The 18,836-nt window shown below is 36.9% G+C and overlaps 1 protein-coding gene and 2 long non-coding RNA genes across 5 annotated transcripts; 1 reads left to right on the top strand and 2 right to left on the bottom strand.

The window, feature by feature from the left end:
* Positions 1–1,130: 1,130 nt before the first annotated feature.
* Positions 1,131–3,579, bottom strand: gpsm1a (G protein signaling modulator 1a). Of its 2 annotated transcripts, none has more exons than XM_048186593.1 (3): positions 3,111–3,579; positions 2,172–2,502; positions 1,131–2,050 (listed from the first exon to the last, which is right to left on the bottom strand). In XM_048186593.1, the coding sequence occupies exons 2-3, from the start codon at positions 2,481–2,483 to the stop codon at positions 1,865–1,867; spliced, it is 498 nt and encodes a 165-aa protein (XP_048042550.1). In that variant the 5' UTR covers positions 2,484–2,502; positions 3,111–3,579; the 3' UTR covers positions 1,131–1,864. The 2 variants fall into 2 exon arrangements, with proteins under 2 accessions (XP_048042550.1, XP_048042549.1); XM_048186592.1 differs by having other exon boundaries at positions 2,172–2,551; positions 3,111–3,573.
* A 3,145-nt stretch (positions 3,580–6,724) lies between these two features.
* On the bottom strand, positions 6,725–12,659 carry LOC125267616. The gene is made up of 3 exons (XR_007184697.1): positions 12,527–12,659; positions 10,202–10,275; positions 6,725–7,399 (listed from the first exon to the last, which is right to left on the bottom strand). It is a non-coding gene; the product is annotated as an uncharacterized LOC125267616 (long non-coding RNA).
* On the top strand, positions 11,571–18,629 carry LOC125267615. Of its 2 annotated transcripts, none has more exons than XR_007184695.1 (6): positions 11,571–11,770; positions 11,917–12,407; positions 12,531–12,688; positions 13,926–14,281; positions 14,424–14,512; positions 17,589–18,629. It is a non-coding gene; the product is annotated as an uncharacterized LOC125267615 (long non-coding RNA). The 2 variants fall into 2 exon arrangements; XR_007184696.1 differs by having other exon boundaries at positions 14,403–14,512.
* The last annotated feature ends 207 nt before the right edge of the window (positions 18,630–18,836 follow it).

Below are 18,836 nucleotides of genomic sequence, written 5' to 3'. Positions count from 1 at the left end.
TAAATTAATAATGGTTGTATATTATTCTTCAGCATAGAGATAGTTTTTCTGCTACTAGCTTAAGTACAACCAGCTGTGCTTATGTTAATTGAAAATGTGGAATATTAAAAATGTGAATACTTATATAATGTAGGCTAAATAATTATAAAATGTAAGTAATGTATTGCATAATATTTATTTATATATGTGTTAATACATGCATCACATATAAATCTACATCTTTGATATATACTGTTTTATCATTTAATATATTGATCATTCATATATTGGGAGATATATTTTCTTTCCGTAAGGGGAAACACCCTGGACAGGTGGCAGTAGCCACGAATTAAGAATTCGTTCCCTCAACTTATGAATTGATTTCCTCGTTTTAGGTAAATTGCTGCCAAGTTGTAGCCTACTAAATCTTTGCCTCAGTTTTAGTTAAATTACGGGACAATGTGAGTACAATGTGGCCACAAATTAAAGGGATAATTCACCCAAAAATAAAAATTCTGTCATAATTTACATACCCTCAAGATGTTCTAAACCTGTATGAGTTTCTTTCTCTTGTGAAGAATGTTGGTTACCAAACAGTTGCTGGCCCTCACTGACTACCATATTATTATTTTTTTCATACTATGGAAGTCAATGGGGGCCAGCAACTGTTACCAACATTTTTCAAAATACCTTCTTTTGTGTTTAACAGAATGAAACTCATACAGGTTTAGAACAACTTGAGTGTGAGTAAATAATGACATAATATTTATTTTTGGATGAACTATCCCTGTAACAAGTTTCAGAACAATTTAACTAAGGGGAATAAATGAATAAAACGTGGTCACACACACACAAAAAAGTGTTGGTAACAGTAAAAACAAATGCTGTTTTCAAACAAGTTTCAGACTAAAATAAAGCAACGTCAAACTCACAGATTATACTAATCCTATGTCTGCTCAAATAAACAGAATGTGTTTGCTTTTGGTGCCACTAGTGGCGCAGATTATCAATAATTCCTTAATTTCGTAAACACCAGATTTTGTAAAGGTAAGATTTTGTCATTTTTACACTGTCTGAAGGAGATCCTTACTTCATTATGACTTTACTGTAGTAAAAATAACTGTAAAAAAACAATTAAAGACAAACTGAAATCATACTGAAACATCACTTTTATTCCAATGAAACAAAAAGCCATGTTAAACAGTGCACCTTGAAATGAGTCTATCCACTTTTCACAGACTATGCACTTTTTAATTCTAAAGATGGATTTAAATCTTCTGAAAGAAATCTATTACTATTAGTATTACTTATCTTACTTATCAGCAGAATTAGACCACCAAATGAACTGATACATGAGCCATGTAACTTCAGTGCCATGCCGAATACAATTGCTCCCATCTGTTGGAAATCAGTAAATTCATATTCAGTGTATGCTGAAACTCACTTTCCACTTGAGTTAAATGAGCACGCAGCTGCTTGAGGATTATGCACTGCCGTTGTTTGTCACACCGATCTATATTGTGTTGTGTGACCAAAGTTAGTAATATTATCCTTGGAAAGCATAAGTATGTTAATCATTTTCCATGGTGTTGTATTACTTGAAATCTGCACAAACACTTTTGTGAAAGAACACTTATTGGAACATACAAACAGGTGAGTGTTTCCATTCCCTTTGAATCACATCCTGAGTCCACATTTGGACTCACCGTGACCTCAGGGAAACTTGACTGCAAAAATATGAAAAAATTTGACATCCTGCTAATTAAAATAAACCTATATTACTCCCAACTAACCCCAGCCCTGGAAGATCTCACAAAATGTGCAGCCAGAGAGTCAGAGTTTGCAGAAGAATTTTGTGGAAGTCGCATCAGAAGTGCCACAGTCTCTAGCTTGAGCCCTCAGAGGTTTTGGGCTTATGATTTAAGTCTGTTTCATCCTTTTCATCAGGGTGAAAAGAAACCCGTTGTTCATCCATGCGTTTGGATTGCACTTTCTGAATTAGACTGAAGAAGTCTTCATCTGGGTCTGGTGCTGGGGGCAAAGAGCACCTCTGATCATTGATCCTGGAGGACTGGAGGAGGGGAGAGGTGATAAAGTTTACAACATGCAAACAGAGGAACTTTGAGGAATGTAAGTGTAAATCACATTTGTACATCTTGCATTTGATATTGAATTTCAGTTACTACTGTTACCTGATACTTTATGAGCATGTTGAAAAATTCGTCACTAGGTTCACGTGGACTACATGCCTCACACAAGTGATCCACATTGTTCTGTGCTATCCTGATGCCCAGGCGGTCCCCTATACTGGCTCTCTGGTCATCCAGTCTGCGGCTCTGGGAACTGGCTATCAGGTCAAAGAACTCCTCTGTCTGGGTAAGCGAGATGAGGGAGGAGGCTCCAGAAAGTAAAGGGGACTGAGGCATGGAGGACTGGGGCCCAGTCGAGGCCCCTTGGGCCTCGGCATTAGGCTGTTGAGGGAGCTGGCAGCGCCGGTTCTCCATGCCGCTGCTTCTGGGGTCTCTGAGCACAGTGAAAGGGCAGACCTCATTAGAGGTGAGTGGGACTTACCCTTAAAAAAAGAATGCAGAGCAAAAGATGAAACATTTTCACAACGGTCAATGAAATTACTTATGATCTCTTATTTTGAAGAACATGGTGATCTCACAACGTGATAAAGTTGAATAAAAAGTCAGTAACCATTTTAGCAGTCAATATTCCCATAACATCTTTCTTTTAAAGCAACTTGCTTCTGTAAGCCTGAAAAGTTTACTAATATGTGAAAAAGGTCCGGGATAATAACTTATTTTAGAGTTAGAATAAGCATAAGCATAAGCTGCAGCCCAGCAAAGTTGGAATGAGTGAACAATTTAAATTAAAAACCAATTTTATATCAGTTTGTTCCAGGTGTTAGAAGTTGCAATAGAGTAATATTAAATAGTCTAATCTAACAAAAAAAAAAAATATATATATATAAATATATAATAAAATATAAAATAAAAACAGATTTAAAAAAAAAAATATATATATATAACATGTAACATCAAATAGAACAATTTAGATATTTTATTATAAATACAGTAATAAAACAAGACATATTTCACATATGACAAAGTTTTAAAATGACTTACAGTTTTATCCTTTTCAAAAAAATCCAAAACCTATAAAGTTCACAAAGGCGTTCTCTACAGGGACTTCATCTGAGAACAGCCATACAGCAATTGCCACAGCCTCGGGCACTAAATAATTTTCTTGGCAGACATGTCAAGCAGACCCTTCTCTCCCAAGATTGAAACGTACATGTTACTGAACAGCTTGCAAATCTTCTCTAACATAAAAAGAAAATAAATACAAGAAAAAATGCCTTATATTCCAGCAAAAATGAGGATGACTTCCCTATCTTCTACACCCAGGTTTCCTATGTGGAGTGCTGTCTGTTTTTCGAGGGGGAGAGGGAGAGAAAGGGAGAGTGAGAGTGAGGGGGGAGAGATAGAGAGAAATGGGGCGCAGTTGCCCCTCTCCGCTTACATCATGGTTGCTATAGGAACTGGAAATCGGCTTCCAAATCTCGCTCCCGTTGTTCACTCAAACATAGACATATGCACACCAACAAAAACACACACTGTCTGGTGCATACAGACACACACACACACACACACACACACACACACACACACACACACACACACACACACACACACACACACACACACACACACACACACACACACACACACACACACACTGGCTTGCATTCCTGCATTGTTGAGTTCCATTCATTGCCTCCTGGGGGATCAGTTGCCTCTCTCTTTCCACAGTCAGGAAAACTAGAGCACAATTATACCAGGATACAGTGGCCAAGATTACTGATGTATCTGTCATTTTCGTGTCTTTGTTTCAAGCGATGCTGAGGCACTGTCAGCAGAGCACAAGGAGGAGGGGTTGCTTGGAAGCTACCATAAGGAGGAGGCAATAACCAATGATTCTGGGATAAACCAAAGCAACATAATGTTGCCTGGGGCCCTTTGCCTGAAATGAATGGATGAATGCCACTCCATTTAGAATTCCCCAGGGGGAATAGAGCAGTCTTTCTTGGGATTCCCTCCAGTCCAGGTCCATGTGCCAGCCAGCAGGCAGTTACAAGAACAGGTCCAGATCATCAGTGCTCTGCACCTCTCAACTACTCTCTACTATGGTTCACCACACACACACACACACACATATATATATATATATATATATATATATATATATATATATATATATATATATATATATATATATATATATATATATATATATGTGTGTGTGTGTGTGACTTTAAAATGACTGTAAGTCATTTTAAAACTTTGTCATATGTGAAATGTCTTGTTTTATTACTGCATTTATAATAAAATATCTAAATTGTTCTATTTGATGTACATATATATATATATATATATATATATATATATATATATATATATATATATATTAAATCTGTTTTTATTTTATATTTTATTATATATTTTTATATATATTTTTATATTGTAATACTTTCACATTGAATCTCTAAAATAATGTGGAAAATGAACTTATAACAATCTTCACATAAACCCATTGTAATACAGTGCACAGCATAAATGAGTACACCCCCTCTGAAACTTCTGAAAGTCAGCAATTACTCAATTACTTAGAAGACATGTTAGGGTTCTTTAGAGATATAATGTTCCAGCAAGTCTGCTTAATCAATTACCAAAGAATCATGTCAAATTTATTCAGGAAAATAAAATTTTCTTATCAAGGTGATAAAATGTTGTGTAGCAAAATACACCCTCCTAAAAGTTACTAATTGAAATAAATATTTTCTGGTGTAAGTTTAAGGCAATGTTTGATCAACAGGTAAGCATGTTGAACCAAAACATTTAAAGAGAAGTAATTTCTTGACAATTAAAAGTGTTATATAGCCCACTGAATCATTCTCAAACTTAATGCTGACAACAATGGAACCACTTGGGAGAGAACCGTCAGGAGACTTATTTCTTAGCACAAAAGAGGACAGTGGTACAAGAGGATTAGCCTACCAAATCATTGTTTTAAGTGTGAAAATATAGCAAAAGTAACACAGAAATTCAAAAACAATGGACTTGTGACAAGGCCCCTGAAATAATCAGGTCTTCATTTTAAGCTTTCATTTAGTGATGAGGGATTTTTTTTTCTAGACAAAGAGCAGGAGAAACACCAAGCGAGTGTCTCAGAGCCAGCAAAAGCTATGAAAAGAGTGACTGTTTATCTCACAGAGTAAGATGCAGCCTGCAGAAATTACATGCATCATTGTTGTTCTCACTGGAATGACCTACTGTAGCCAAGGCACAATAAAGTCAGCCATTTCCAAAGCCCATATTTACAAAATATAGATTCTAGGAAATCAATGCTCTGGTCTTATAAGACCAAATCAATAATTTTGGATCTAACAGCATATAATGCAGAATGTTATAGTGTTGCTAGAGGAGTACAACAGTGAGAAGTGCCTGGTTCCCACCGTAAAGTTCAGTGGTAGTAAAGGTCTTATATGGAGATGTATGAGTGCTGAAGGTGTGAGGGAGTTGTGCTTTATCGATGCTGTCATGGATTCCCACACCACTGTGTAATTTAATACACAAACTTGAAACAGAAGATGTTACTCTTTCCTCATTCCCTGCATTGTTGGGCATTTTTTCAACATGACAAAGAGGATATGTATTCTCCCAAGGTGAAAAACCTTCTGTGGACATGTATTGTAACACTCTTGAGCGCCTGTGAGGGATTCTGTAGAGATGAGTTGAGCAACACTCCCCATTAAAGATCAGGGCATTTAAGGAGCTCATCATCCAGGAGTTAAACAGGACAGATGTGACATTTTTGTCATGAACTTGTACACTCCGTGCCAAGAAGGGTCAGAGCAGCATATTCAAAATTAGGGAGGGCATACTAAGTGCTAGATTATTATACATTTGTTGAATTAAATCTAGGGTGTACTCATTTCTGCAATCCTTAATTTAAACAAAATTGAATAATTTACTTATTTTATGGCTATTAATGACATATATTTCTCAGTTTTTATCATGTATATGTTTAATACATTTTAGTTTTGCCATCTTTCCATGAATTGTATTAGTGATCATAAAGAAAATACATCTTTTGTATTTGTTCAGAGGGGGTGTACTCATTTATGCTGTGCACTGTAAATGAACATATTTAGCTGTGCCTTCAGTATATCAAGGCTCAAAGTTAAGGTTTTTTCTACTGGCCCAGGTGATCTGGACTATTGGTGTAACACTTAAGATCCACAGAAGAAGATGATGATGGTATAACAAACAGAAAGTCCATGGAAACTAAAACAAACTGTACATGACTGTGACAATTGGTTCAGTCAACAATAACATGTTAATTTATTTGATTAATTTGTTTAACACATTACAAAGACTTAACACAATTAACACAGTACCTAACAGTGTATAATCACGCTATCTGGGTTCTGCTCACCAGCTCCATGAAGCGAGAGAACGGCCGACCGAGGATGGGCCGCAAGTAGGCATATTCTATGATCAGCTAATCATTAATTAAAGTGCTTTTAAACCATTCAAGCATGATAAGATGCAAAAGAGAAATCAATCTGGTAAAATTCGATTAAAAAATGCACAAAAAATTTACCGTTTTAGTGAGTATACTTGTAAGTACAGTCTATAATGAATTAAAAAGTCTTACATGAACTTAAGGAGTTGGGAGAAAATCAGATGTGTGTCAGATCCACATCATGTGCATCATGTCTTAAAGTGACAGCAGCTTAATATACCCTCTGCAGTTTGCAACATTAATATTAATTAAAGAACAAAAGAAAAACAGAAAATCACTCACTACTCTTGACTGAATAACTTTTGTAGCCTTTAAGGATTAACTTTTATTATATTCATCTACTGTATATTCAATTTCTGTAGTATTTCTTATATGAATACTACTGTTAGACCTACTGTTCCTGAAAATCTAAAAAACTAAAAGCAGTTTACTTAAATTGCTGTTCTATTGTATTTACCTGCTATTGCTTGCAATTATGTGTTCTAATTTTATTACCAACTGTTAACTTGTCTTTAAAAACGTTTGACCTTTATATTAGTGTTACGGGTGGTGTATGCAGGAGAGACGGAGATCCACAAACAATAGGCTTTAATAAGAACTCAGGAGAATAATACAACATAACACCATTACCACAATAACATTAACAGAGAACAGACAGGGAGTGAAGGGAGTGAGTCCAATATAAAGGCAGTGCTGATGAGGAAGTCCAGGTGCAGGTGATCCGTGATGATGGGGAGAAGATGAGGGAAGTGAGTGCAGGTGTGGAGACAGGAGGATCATGGGTAATGGAGTCCGGGAGACACGGGAAGTGTGACATTTAGATATACTGTAAAAATAGTCATGGAGAATTGTGAAATTTCTCTGGCATGTAAAATATGTCATAACAACCTTATTTATTAAAATACAAGGTTACATAAGTCAAAAACAATGAAAACAATAACTTTTTTTTTTTTTTTTTTTTATTGGTGAGGCCAGTGGGACAAATCCTTAGCATTGAGCCCTGGTATTATTTGCATGTGAAATTTATTATAAAGGTTTATGAAGAATGTTTTAAGGTAATTTAAAATAAATGAAGAATGTTTTAAGTTAATTTAATAGAAAAGTTGTTATATTTAAGGTTATATATTTAAAAAATTATGGCTTTCAATTATACTTCAGTGTTGATTGGCTATAATTACTCATTTCATCCCCAGAAATTGAGAAAAAAATATGGATACACATAAAATTGTTCCCTGCTGATGGAATGACCTGCTCAATCGGAACAGCTGAGTCTTTTCAAATAAAGACACACCTTTTTCGTCAACACTTGATCCATTAATATTAGCACTTACTAATATTGGTTAACAATGGGTTAATAACTTTTCTATTTCTATGCTGTCCATTTATTTACTTAAAAAAATCCTTGCTATGTGCACTTTGCTACAATAACTGGGACTTGACACAGCACTTGCTGTTGCCCTCATGTTGATTTGATTGTTTCTATTGTTTTCCTGTAAGTTGCTTTGGAGAAAAGCGTCTGCTAAATAATTAAATGTAAATGTAATGTAAATTTAATTACAATATTTTTCAAAGATCTGTATGAGCCAAGTGAGACCTGCACATAAAAAATGCCTTTCCTGTGGTTTGGCTCTCATAAAATATATATTTGTGAAACCTCATGTTGCTATTAAGCCAACAAGGTCTTTACGGTCTTTAGATGTGCCGCTGGAGTGAGAGCAAACATCACCCTTCTTTGTAAATGCACTGCCATAAGGAAGCTTTTCAACCCTCCATTAGGTAAGTGCCTTGCCAAATAGGAAAATCCATCAGCTTTTGTGAAAGCCATTAAGTCATACCTGTCCATTCAGCTATCACTCTTCACTCATACACAAAAGCATCATAGATCCAAACTTTCCTGTTTGGACACAAAATGTGATACAGCATATGTGTCACAGCATCATGCAAATAAGTGTCTCTCATACAACCTTTTTGAGAGCATACATAGTTAGTTAGTGTATCCAAATTTAGAAATGCAAAATGACTTGGCTTTCTATGAAAATAGATTCTGTGCTAATATTGAATGGCTGTAAGGTCAAGAACACACATTTGTTGAAGCACCCAGCATGACTGCAAGCAGGATGCCTGCAGTTGTGCACCTGGGTTCTCTCTAATCAGATGCATTTATTATCACTGTAGTTCTGCCAGACAAATCATGTTTTAGTGTTAAAAATAGCATTATGTCATCTCAAGCTAAATTAATAAGCCGGGATAGGAAAAATACGAGCTGCTCACGTGCCGCTGACGCTTGCACTATTGCAAAAAGCCCCCCAAAATACAATTTTCTATTTTTCATTTATTGATTAGTTTGTTACTTGATCACAATTCAACACAATGCACTAAACCCCCCAGATAAAAGCTATTTTATGCATACTGGCCTGTTATCTAAATGGCCATATTAGCATGTTAGGCCTAGGTCAAAATAAAAAAGTTAAATTGCTGATTTTGTTTAAAAGTAGGTACTGATATTATTTTTACACAGTTTTGAAGAATGTTAAAGAGAGATTATCGTTCCTTAACATTACCAAACATTTAAACATTTTACATAAGAAAAGTTGGTCAAAAAATGTGGAATATGATTACATCAAGGCTTCATAAGGGAATGTGTGCATGACAAGGATGTCGATTTTGTGTTCTAACTGAACAGTGGGAGATTGTAACAATGAATTGAATAGACTGGACTCCTATTCCAGTCACTGGAGTATGGTATTGCCATTTAAAAAATAAAAAGTGTCTTAAAGAATTCTACTCGAGGTTGTTGTGTAATTTTGGTGCTCTGTTTAGCGTCAGTGTCCAAGGACTACTGCCTTTATCTTGTTGCGTGTTTACAGGAGCGTTAATGTCAACAAAGTCACTCCATATGTGATGCTCAAATGACCGTGATCCTGCGAATTTAAGGGTAGGGTGGCTTTTGTTGTTAAATATAGTTGATTATACCCTTTTAGTCTAGATTTTCTGTTTATGCTAGCTGGTATTTTGTGATTTTCGTTGTTGAACTCGGTCAATTAACTTACGTAGTAGGCGGTAGTAGGCCTACTAGTAGACAAAAATATTCAGCCACCAGGGCAATGTTAGACATAAAAGAAGCATAACTAGGTTATATTGTCATTTGAATTTTACTATATTGAACAAATTATTTATTTACCAATAAATTATATTGTACATATTATTTATCTGAATTATGTGGATATTCAAAACCTATGAGGCTGGTGAAAGAAACGGTAGGCTAGTTCACAATATGTAGTTCACACACAGCGAGTGAGTGCACACTCTGATTTCCATGGAGAAAATGGTACCAATTTACCATCTGTTATAATGGCTGTATGGATAATTTCCAAATAATTAATTATACCTTATTTATAGACCCTTTGTTTTGTGTGTGTGTTTCTTTTTAATAGTTACATTCTCATTCCGTAATATGATCCGAATAAGTCTGTGCAAAAAGGATTTTGCAAAGAGCATTTATCACACGAATCAGAAAACAACGCATCAAGGACACCTCAACTTTGAGTCATTTCCAAAAGTTTCCACAAGATGACACCCTTTCTCCAAAATTATTTTGTGCAGAGCTTTTGAAGAAGAATGTACCTACATCCAAAGCCTTACACAGTCTACGAATGAAGATCCAGCAATAGAAACTGAAGAGCGAGATTCGAACTCCAGCATCTGCGGAGAAAGATCGACGACATCTTACTAGAAAAGTTTGCAGGGTGACAAACAAAGGTCTGCATTGTCACTGAACATTACGGTATTTACAATGATATAGAGGAACAGATGTCAGTTAGATGACTTAGAACTTTATGGAGCCTGTGGTAAATGAAAATACAATGTAATGTGAGGTAATCCCTTTTAGAATCAAAAGCATCACGGGGTACAAGTGGAGTAATCGGATTGGCTGTAAGGAAAAACATTGTAAGCTGTTTTTCACCCAATGTCGACCAAAGATCTGTTCTCCGGGGTGAGATATTTAATAAAATTCTTCCTGACCCAGAATATAATATAAAAATGTCTCAGAGGTTTCAAAGCACCTTGGCCTACTAAACGCCTTACATGACAGAATAGAGCAATTTAATTAAGCTTTAAAACTTCACTCTCAGGAAAAAAATAAAAAATAATAATAATAATACAAACATTTTAACTTTAGGGGAACTTGTCACTGGGTCAGTACCTTCAAAATGACATCTTTGTCCCTTATTTACCCCTAAAAGCTTCATAGTCGTATACTAAAAGTGCAGATTACTACTCTAACCCCTGTGAAAAAGAAGTATTCTTTAGCATACTTCTAAAAAGAGCATTTATTATGAAAATAATATACTTTTAAATAATATATTTTAAATAATCAGAGCGAACTGAATGCAATAATTTTGGACACTTAATTGTAAATTGAAAATATTATAGTTTAATTTTTAAATAAATGCAATTAGTTGAACTTGAGTTATTTTTTAACTAACTTTTTTATATGTAATATAATTACTTATATTGTTTGAAATATGGTTAAAGTGGTACTGTCGAATGCACTGAGAAGCATTTATGATAAACTAAAATATACTTTAATGTAATTTCTATTGTATTTGTATGTCATATAGTTAAATATATTTGTACACATTAGTAATGATAAAGTTACAGTTAGTACATTTGAAATATGTAATATTAAATAACACTACAGTTAAAATTATAATCGATACTTTACATGTTGTTACACACATCAAAATAAGTGTACTTCTTCAAAGCATGACAAAAGATTATTAAATCATAATAATTTATTTGAAGTGGCCTTTTGTTTAGTTATTATTATTAACTCCAAGTTCAGTTTTTTAAAATACACTTTTTAAGATTTGAAGCACACTACAAGTGCACATTCAATACAATTAAGCACACTTCTTTTTCACAAGGGAAGGTACTAATATGTACATTTCAAGGGTAGATAAGGTACAACGTTGTCCCTTTAAGGGAACTGCCCCAGTGACAAGCTGTTCTACCACTAGGTACAATGTTTGCTTTTTTTTTTTTTTTTTTTTTTTTTTTTACATTTTCCTTTCTTACCTTGCAGCAGAGCATTCTACATACATATCCGCCTGGAGGAATGCCCAGGGGCTTGTGAAACTAATTTTGAACTCACCATGCACTGCTTTTTCACAGGCTGAAAGAGTCAGCATTAAGGGTAGGCCATAATTCAATTGCATTGAGTGGGCACGCAGAATCAGACTCAGCATATTATGCATGCTTATATCATATTTATCTGCAATTATATGCACCTTAGCGTTATTTTAAATTTGTCTAGTTCTCATGCATGCACTTTCTTTACAGATCAGTGTGAGTGGTCAAACAAGAGGGATCCTCAACAGCCTATTTTAAATGCTCAACCAAATGGAGACCAGTGTTCAAACCAATTTAAAAAGGAAGAGGATTCATCTGAGAAGTATGTCAACCCCTTGAGAGCTCAAGCTCAAGTCTTATGCATCAACAGTGCAGCTTCTTCATGCCCGGTCAAAGCATTTCCGTTGGCACACAGAAATCATTACTACTTTAGGGCATCACAAAATCCGACCTCGAAGGTCTTTGTTAAAAACTGTGACATTACAAAGACAACAAGTCCACTAGTAGCAGGTAAAGAAAATGAAGGCCAAACAAAATCAAATTGGGAATTGGGAGCCACTGAGAGAAGGAAAAATGGTCTGCAAATGAGGAAAGAAGCAGAGCAAGAGGATGAGAGGAAGCAAAAGAATATGCATGAAGTAGTTCGAAAACAAAGGCAAGCGCTCCACGGGGCCATGAAAGAACAGCAACAGGAGTGCAAGGTATGTAAATGAATGTTGGCTGAAAAAAGCAATAAGCAAATGATCTTACCTAGAGAAATGAAGTACTCAAGGTTACCACTTTCATACTGTTAAATAATGGGATATAAATATGCACTTACACAGAACAGAGGTGGTTCCGAGGAGAAGAAGAGATGTGCTCATGAAGCTGACACAAATGAAGAACAATTGCATGTCTTTCCTAGACAGAACCAAAGTGTGACAGTGTGAGCCTACTGCAGAGCCCATTGCTCCCTTTCTCAGCCTCAAGAGGGCAGTGTTGAGTAAGCAAGTATTTAAATCACAGAAATAGTCATTATACATGTATGGCCCAAATGTGGACATGAAAGACCACACCCATATGTTTCATTTAAAAGCTACAGATATTGATATTGAATTGCTCCTCCTTTATCTGCTATCACAACTTTTTAGAAAGGCTTTTCAATAGATGTTGGAATATGCAGAGGGGATATGCCATTCAGAATTGAATTGATAGTGCCTTTTTAATTCTAATTCAGTTCCTGAAATTGAACTGAATTTTAATCAAGGTAGCAAACTGGTTGCAAAATTGTGATTTTAGACAAGCAAAGAAAAGTGAAGTTTATATATTTTTTAATGTTTTTGTAAGAAGTCTTTTATGCTCATCAAGGCTACATTTATTTGATCAAAAATACATGACAACGGCATTTTGGGGGCCTGAAAATGCAAACTTTTTAATTTTAGTAAATGTTGTGTAAACATAGGCTACACTAATATTTTTTAGATAGTGTAGAACAGTGGTTCTCAAACCTGTCCTGGGGACCCCTTACCACTGCACATTTTTAATGTCTCCCTCATCAGACACCCAATTCAAGTCTTGCAGTCTCTACTAATGAGCTGATGAGTTGAATCAGGTGTGCCAGATAAGGGAGACATGCAAAACGTGCAGTGGTGGGGGGTCCCCAGGACAGGTTTGAGAACCACTGGTGTAGAAGACAGACAGATAGCAACAAGTCATTTTTTTCGTTCTGTAGGGTGCTATCACATTGGGTTGCAAAAAAAAAAAAAAAAAAAAAAAACTAAATATATGGCTTTAAAGCTTCTTTATTACAAAAACTCAAAAGAACCAAAAGCAAGCATATAGACGAGAACAGACAATAAACTGATCAAGCAGGGTTTAAATACACAAGGCAAACTAATCAACTAATGAACAACAGGTGCACATGATAATCAAATCAAAGAGAAACCATAGAAACAAAATCAAACACAGGAAACTGAACTAAAACATACTAAACACACCCACAACAGACACAGAATACCCATTACGGCTGCGTGGCTGTATGCTTGATTTATGCAACAGTTTTATTTTAGATTTTTTAATATTTTGAATTAGCTTTTATTTTTAATATATTTTCATTTTTCATTTAAATTTTAGTTTAAGTTTTAGGACGTTTGTTATGTGTTTTTTTTCTTACATTTGTATTAGTTTTTGATCATTCTGAACATACTTTGATTACACATCTGCCATCTTTGAACCAGCAGAGCTGAGCAGGTGGACCAGAGCTCAGGCACACTGAGTGAAGTTGGCAGTCCTGTGAGTGCAGCTGATGTGAGCTGGGCTCAAAACCGTTTGGCAACTTACAGATACAGAGTGGAAGCTCTCAGGAAGACAATTGGTGCTCTGGATACACACATGGATGATGAGGCAGCCTGGCTGGTAATCACAGACCACAAAGGAGCTCTGAGACAGTCACAACCCGCTGGACAGGGCATCCGTGGAGCCGAATCAAGGGAAACTTTGTCTGATTTTGTATCTCTGGATAGAGATGCAGAGAAAAACCACAGATAAAAAGGGATGTCAATTAAAAACGAGATTAAAGATGAAAAAGATGAATTGGGTATGTGCCTCAGTTTATTACTTTCAAAGAATATAGACAGTTGGCCCTCACTAAAGCATTTAAAATCTTTGGAAGAAATACAGCATTTTTTATTATTTTAATAAATGTATATATATTTTAGATATGGGACTGTGTGTTGCAGAGACAACATTCAGACCGCAGACTGACCACACAGAAAAAGGACAAGAGGAGCGAAGTGACTGCAGTGAGAGCACTGACTCCACCAGCAAGGTAATACATTAAAAACATTGAAGGAACTGTTTTTCAATATTATATTTATTCCGTTTTTTTTTTTTTTTTTTCAATTTCAATTTCACTTTATTGTTGGAATTTCGTCCAAAAGTTGTCTCGCATCCAACAGTGTTTACTGTTTCACATTAATTCACATCTATACACATTCACATCAAATAATAAGACACTACAATAGACACCCATTTATTAAAAAAACAAACAAACAAACATCCAGCTCCAGTGCATCACTTCAGTCCCATCCATTCTTCAGAATCCTGAGGCCTACTTATTGTATTGAATGCAGAGGTAAAATCCAAAAAGAGGGCCCAAGCTATAGTTTTAGGCTTATCCAGATGTCTCAGGATCAGATGTAACAAGGTTACCACTGCATCTTCCGTACTGCGATTTTGCTTATATGCAAACTGATGAGTATCTGTTTTACCTTCTACTGACTTCAAAACCTGTTTTACCACAATTTTCTCCAAAGACTTCATAATAATATGAGTTAAGGCTATGGGTCGAAAATCACCCAATTCCTCCGCCCCTACTTTTTTTGGAAGAGGTATTACATGCGAAGTTTTCCACATTTCAGGGATAGTGTGTGTATCTATGGAACACTGAAAAATAGGCTGCCACACAAATTTTCAAAATGAATGGGCTGAGATTATCTAGTCCTGTAGCCTTCCTCTGATTTAATTGTTTAAAAGTACTCCTCACCTGTTCAACTGTAACCTCAATTCTATCTGACCACTCTGGTATGACTGAATTAATAATACTTATACTCTTATCTAAAATATTCCCTTTACCTTCATCAAACCTGGAGATGAATTTATTCAGTTGATTTGCGAACTCAATCTCATCGTCTACTACTAATGACTTCTGTGTGGGCGATAGTTCAGTCATTCCCTTCATGGTATTCCATACCTGTTTCGCACGATTACTTTTAAAAGCCTTTTCCAATTTTGACCTATATGCCATCTTTGCCTCTCGTATTTTCCCCTTTAACTCCTTTTCTAGACACTTTGTTTTGTATCCTTCTTTATGAAAGCAATCTTCCTCAAGTTCATCACATGCTTAACATCTTTAGGTATGTACATCTTATTATTTGGATAGATCCTTATCTCCTTTGTTGGTATCACTGACTACACACAAAAGTCTATGTAGTCCGTTATTACTGTGGATATTTCATTCAAGGAGCCATGATAAAACCATGATAAAACTCCTCCCACACATGATAATAATCCTCCAGGTCCTGCAGATTATTCAGTTTTTGCATATTTGAACCCTTTCCAGCAGTGATTGTATGATTTGAGGTCCATCTTTTCACACTGAGGACAATTGAGGTACTCAAACACAACTATTAAAAAACAGGTTCAAACATTCACTGATGCTTCAGAAGAAAACACAATGCATTAAGACCCGGGGCGTGAAAACTTTGAATTTGAAGATCAAGGTAAATTGTACTTAATTTGTCTTCTGGGAAACATGCAAGTACCTCCTGTTGCTTCCGAAGGGCAGTACTAAATGAAAAAAAATATATATTTTAACAAAAGAAGAAAAATTTGGATATCATCCTGTTCAAAAGTTTTCACCCCCCAGCTCTAAATGCCTTGTGTTTCCTTTCTGGAGCAACAGTGAATGTTTGATCCTTTTCTAATTGTTGTGTTTGATTCCCTCAGATGTCCTCAGTGTGAAAAGATGGATCTCAAAATCATACAATCACTGCAAAGGGATTCAAATATGCAAAAAGTCCTTGAAAACTGAAGAATCTGCAGGACCTGGAGGATTTTCTGAAGAACATTGGGCAGTTTAACTGTTCAGGACAAACAAGGAACTCATGAACAACCATCACAAAACAAACAAACAAAAAAAAACAGTCATAGATCATCAAGGTATCGACACAGTATTAAGAATCAATGGTTCCTAAACTTTTGGCCATTTTGATAAATTCAGCTATTTTTTTTTGTCTCGTGGACTATATATAAACATTTTTTATGTAAAATATATACTAAATAAAACAAAACATGCATTTTGTATGTGTAACATTTGAGTTGTGTTTTGTTCTGTTTAGTTGTTCATGTTTAGAGTTTGTTTTTCATTAGTCACATGTTCTACTTTGTTCTCGGTTTCCCGCCACTTGTTTAGCCACTTTTTCACCATCGGGCCGAACGGTTCTCATTGCGTAACCGTTCCATTCCGTGCCAATCCGGACCAGCTGGTACGGTTACGGTTTCGTCACTCTGGGGCTGATAATGGCCGCTCTTTGGAATGTAATATAAAAGTGTCAGTCGTTGCCTTGGTAATGTAATGGTTTACTTACGATATGAGATGTAATAACAAACGCGTTATGGCGGATGATTAGATATTTCTTTTAATTTTATTATTCATTTGTTTTTACTTCACTCAAATAGAGTGCTTAGCCAGCTACGGTGAAACTGGTAGCCAGGCAACAGACAAGTGACCAAACCTGTGTGTCGACATCACTTCACTGGTTCTACCAGCACTCGACAGATTCGACAACCGTGCCGAGAATTCCAGGCCGAGAACGTTTTGTAATCGTGCCATGCCATACCAGGCTCCAGTGGAAACAACTGGAACCGTTCCTTACCATCCTAAGAACCGGCCCGACGGTGGAAAAGCGGCTTTTGTTATGTACCATAGTACCATCAAAGAGTCCGTTCTAGCCCAAGAACATGCACCAGACCATAAACCCTTAGATCCTCCCAAGAATTTTTTTGGGGGGGTGCAGTATGTCCTCGGCTGTAGTGGTCAAGCAAAGCCCCTGGGTGAAGGCCACGGAGGCAGTACCGCCATGGCCCCCTGGGCTGCCTGCGCCGCCATGGCACCCTGAGCTGTCTGATCCGCCCTGCCCCCCTGAACGATGACACCATCTGATTAGTGTTTGAGTTCAGCTGTGTCTCGTTAATTAGCTCCTTAGTTCTGTGTATTTAAGCCCTGTGTTTGTTCTGTTCAGTTGTCAGTTCTCCGTTACGTTCTACTCGTTGTTCTGTTCGTTTCATAGTCAAGAGTGTTTTGTTTTTAGTTTTTGTGAATAAACCTTTACTGCTGTGTTTAGATCCTGCATCCCCTCCTTTGTCTTCAACCAGCTGTGACAGAAAAACTGACCATATTATGGATCAAGCAGCAGTGGAAATTCTCCTCCTCTCCCAGGGGGATCTGTTCCTTGAGGCCCACACACAGAGGTATTTGGATTGGGTTCCCTTTGTTCATTATGATGACACCAGCCTCTGTGTGTTTTTCTACATAACTCTGGAACTTCCAGAGTTATGTAGAGTGGGTGCTTGTCCACCGTGGATTCCCCTTGACCATCGTGGAGTGTGAGGAGAAAAACCAACGTACCTGCCCCTGACTGTCGTCCAGTGGAGGCTCCAGCCTCTGACTGTCATCCCGTGAAGACTCCAGCCCCTGACTGTCGTCCAGTGAAGGCTCCAGCCCCTGACCGTCGTCCCGTGATGGCTCCAGCCCCTGACCGTCATCCAGTGATGACTACAGTCCCAGTCCAGAGCCCAGAGAGGGCTTGTGTTTTGTGTTCGTGTCCAGAGCCCAGAGAAGACATCAGCCAAAAAGCCCATTCCAGAGTCTGCTTCAGCCCAGTAGCCCATCCAAGAGTCCGTTCCAGCCAAGAACATGCACCAGACCATAAACCCTTAGATCCTCCCAAGAAAATTTTTGGGGGGGTGCAGTATGTCCTCGGCCGTAGTGGTCAAGCAAAGCCCCTGGGTGAAGGCCACGGAGGCAGTACCGCCATGGCCCCCTGGGCGCCGCCCTGGAGGCTTTCCTGTCCCACCTAGCCACATCCTCGTCAGCCTCCAGAGCACCCACCCTACCACCTTTGTGGATGTAATACAGTGTGAGGTCGCGCCTGTCAGGAGAGCGGGATACTGTAACGTTTGAGTTGTGTTTTTGTTCTGTTTAGTAGTTCATGTTTAGAGTTTGTTTTTCATTAGTCACATGTTCTTTGTTCTCAGTTTCCCGCCACTTGTTTGTTACTAAGGTTTCTGATCTGATTAGTGTTTAAGTTCAGCTGTGTCTCATTAATTAGCTCCTCATTTCTTTGTTTTTAATCCCTGTTTGTTCTGTTCAGTTGTCACTTCTCCGTTACGTTCTACTTGTTCTGTTCATTTCATAGTCAAGAGTGTTTTGTTTTTGTGAATAAACCTTTACTGCTGTGTTTAGATCCTGCATCCTCTCCTTTGTCTTCAACCAGCTGTGACAGTGTGATATCTCTTATTTTTGTTAAAATTCACATTTTCACAGATTCTGCAAGTGGTTCACATACTTTTTCTTGCAACTGTGTATATAT

The sequence above is a fragment of the Megalobrama amblycephala genome, linkage group LG4 (assembly GCF_018812025.1).
Source record: "Megalobrama amblycephala isolate DHTTF-2021 linkage group LG4, ASM1881202v1, whole genome shotgun sequence".
NCBI lineage: Eukaryota > Metazoa > Chordata > Actinopteri > Cypriniformes > Xenocyprididae > Megalobrama > Megalobrama amblycephala.
Note: the sequence above shows the minus strand (reverse complement) of the source record. Positions and strands in the feature narration are given on the sequence as shown.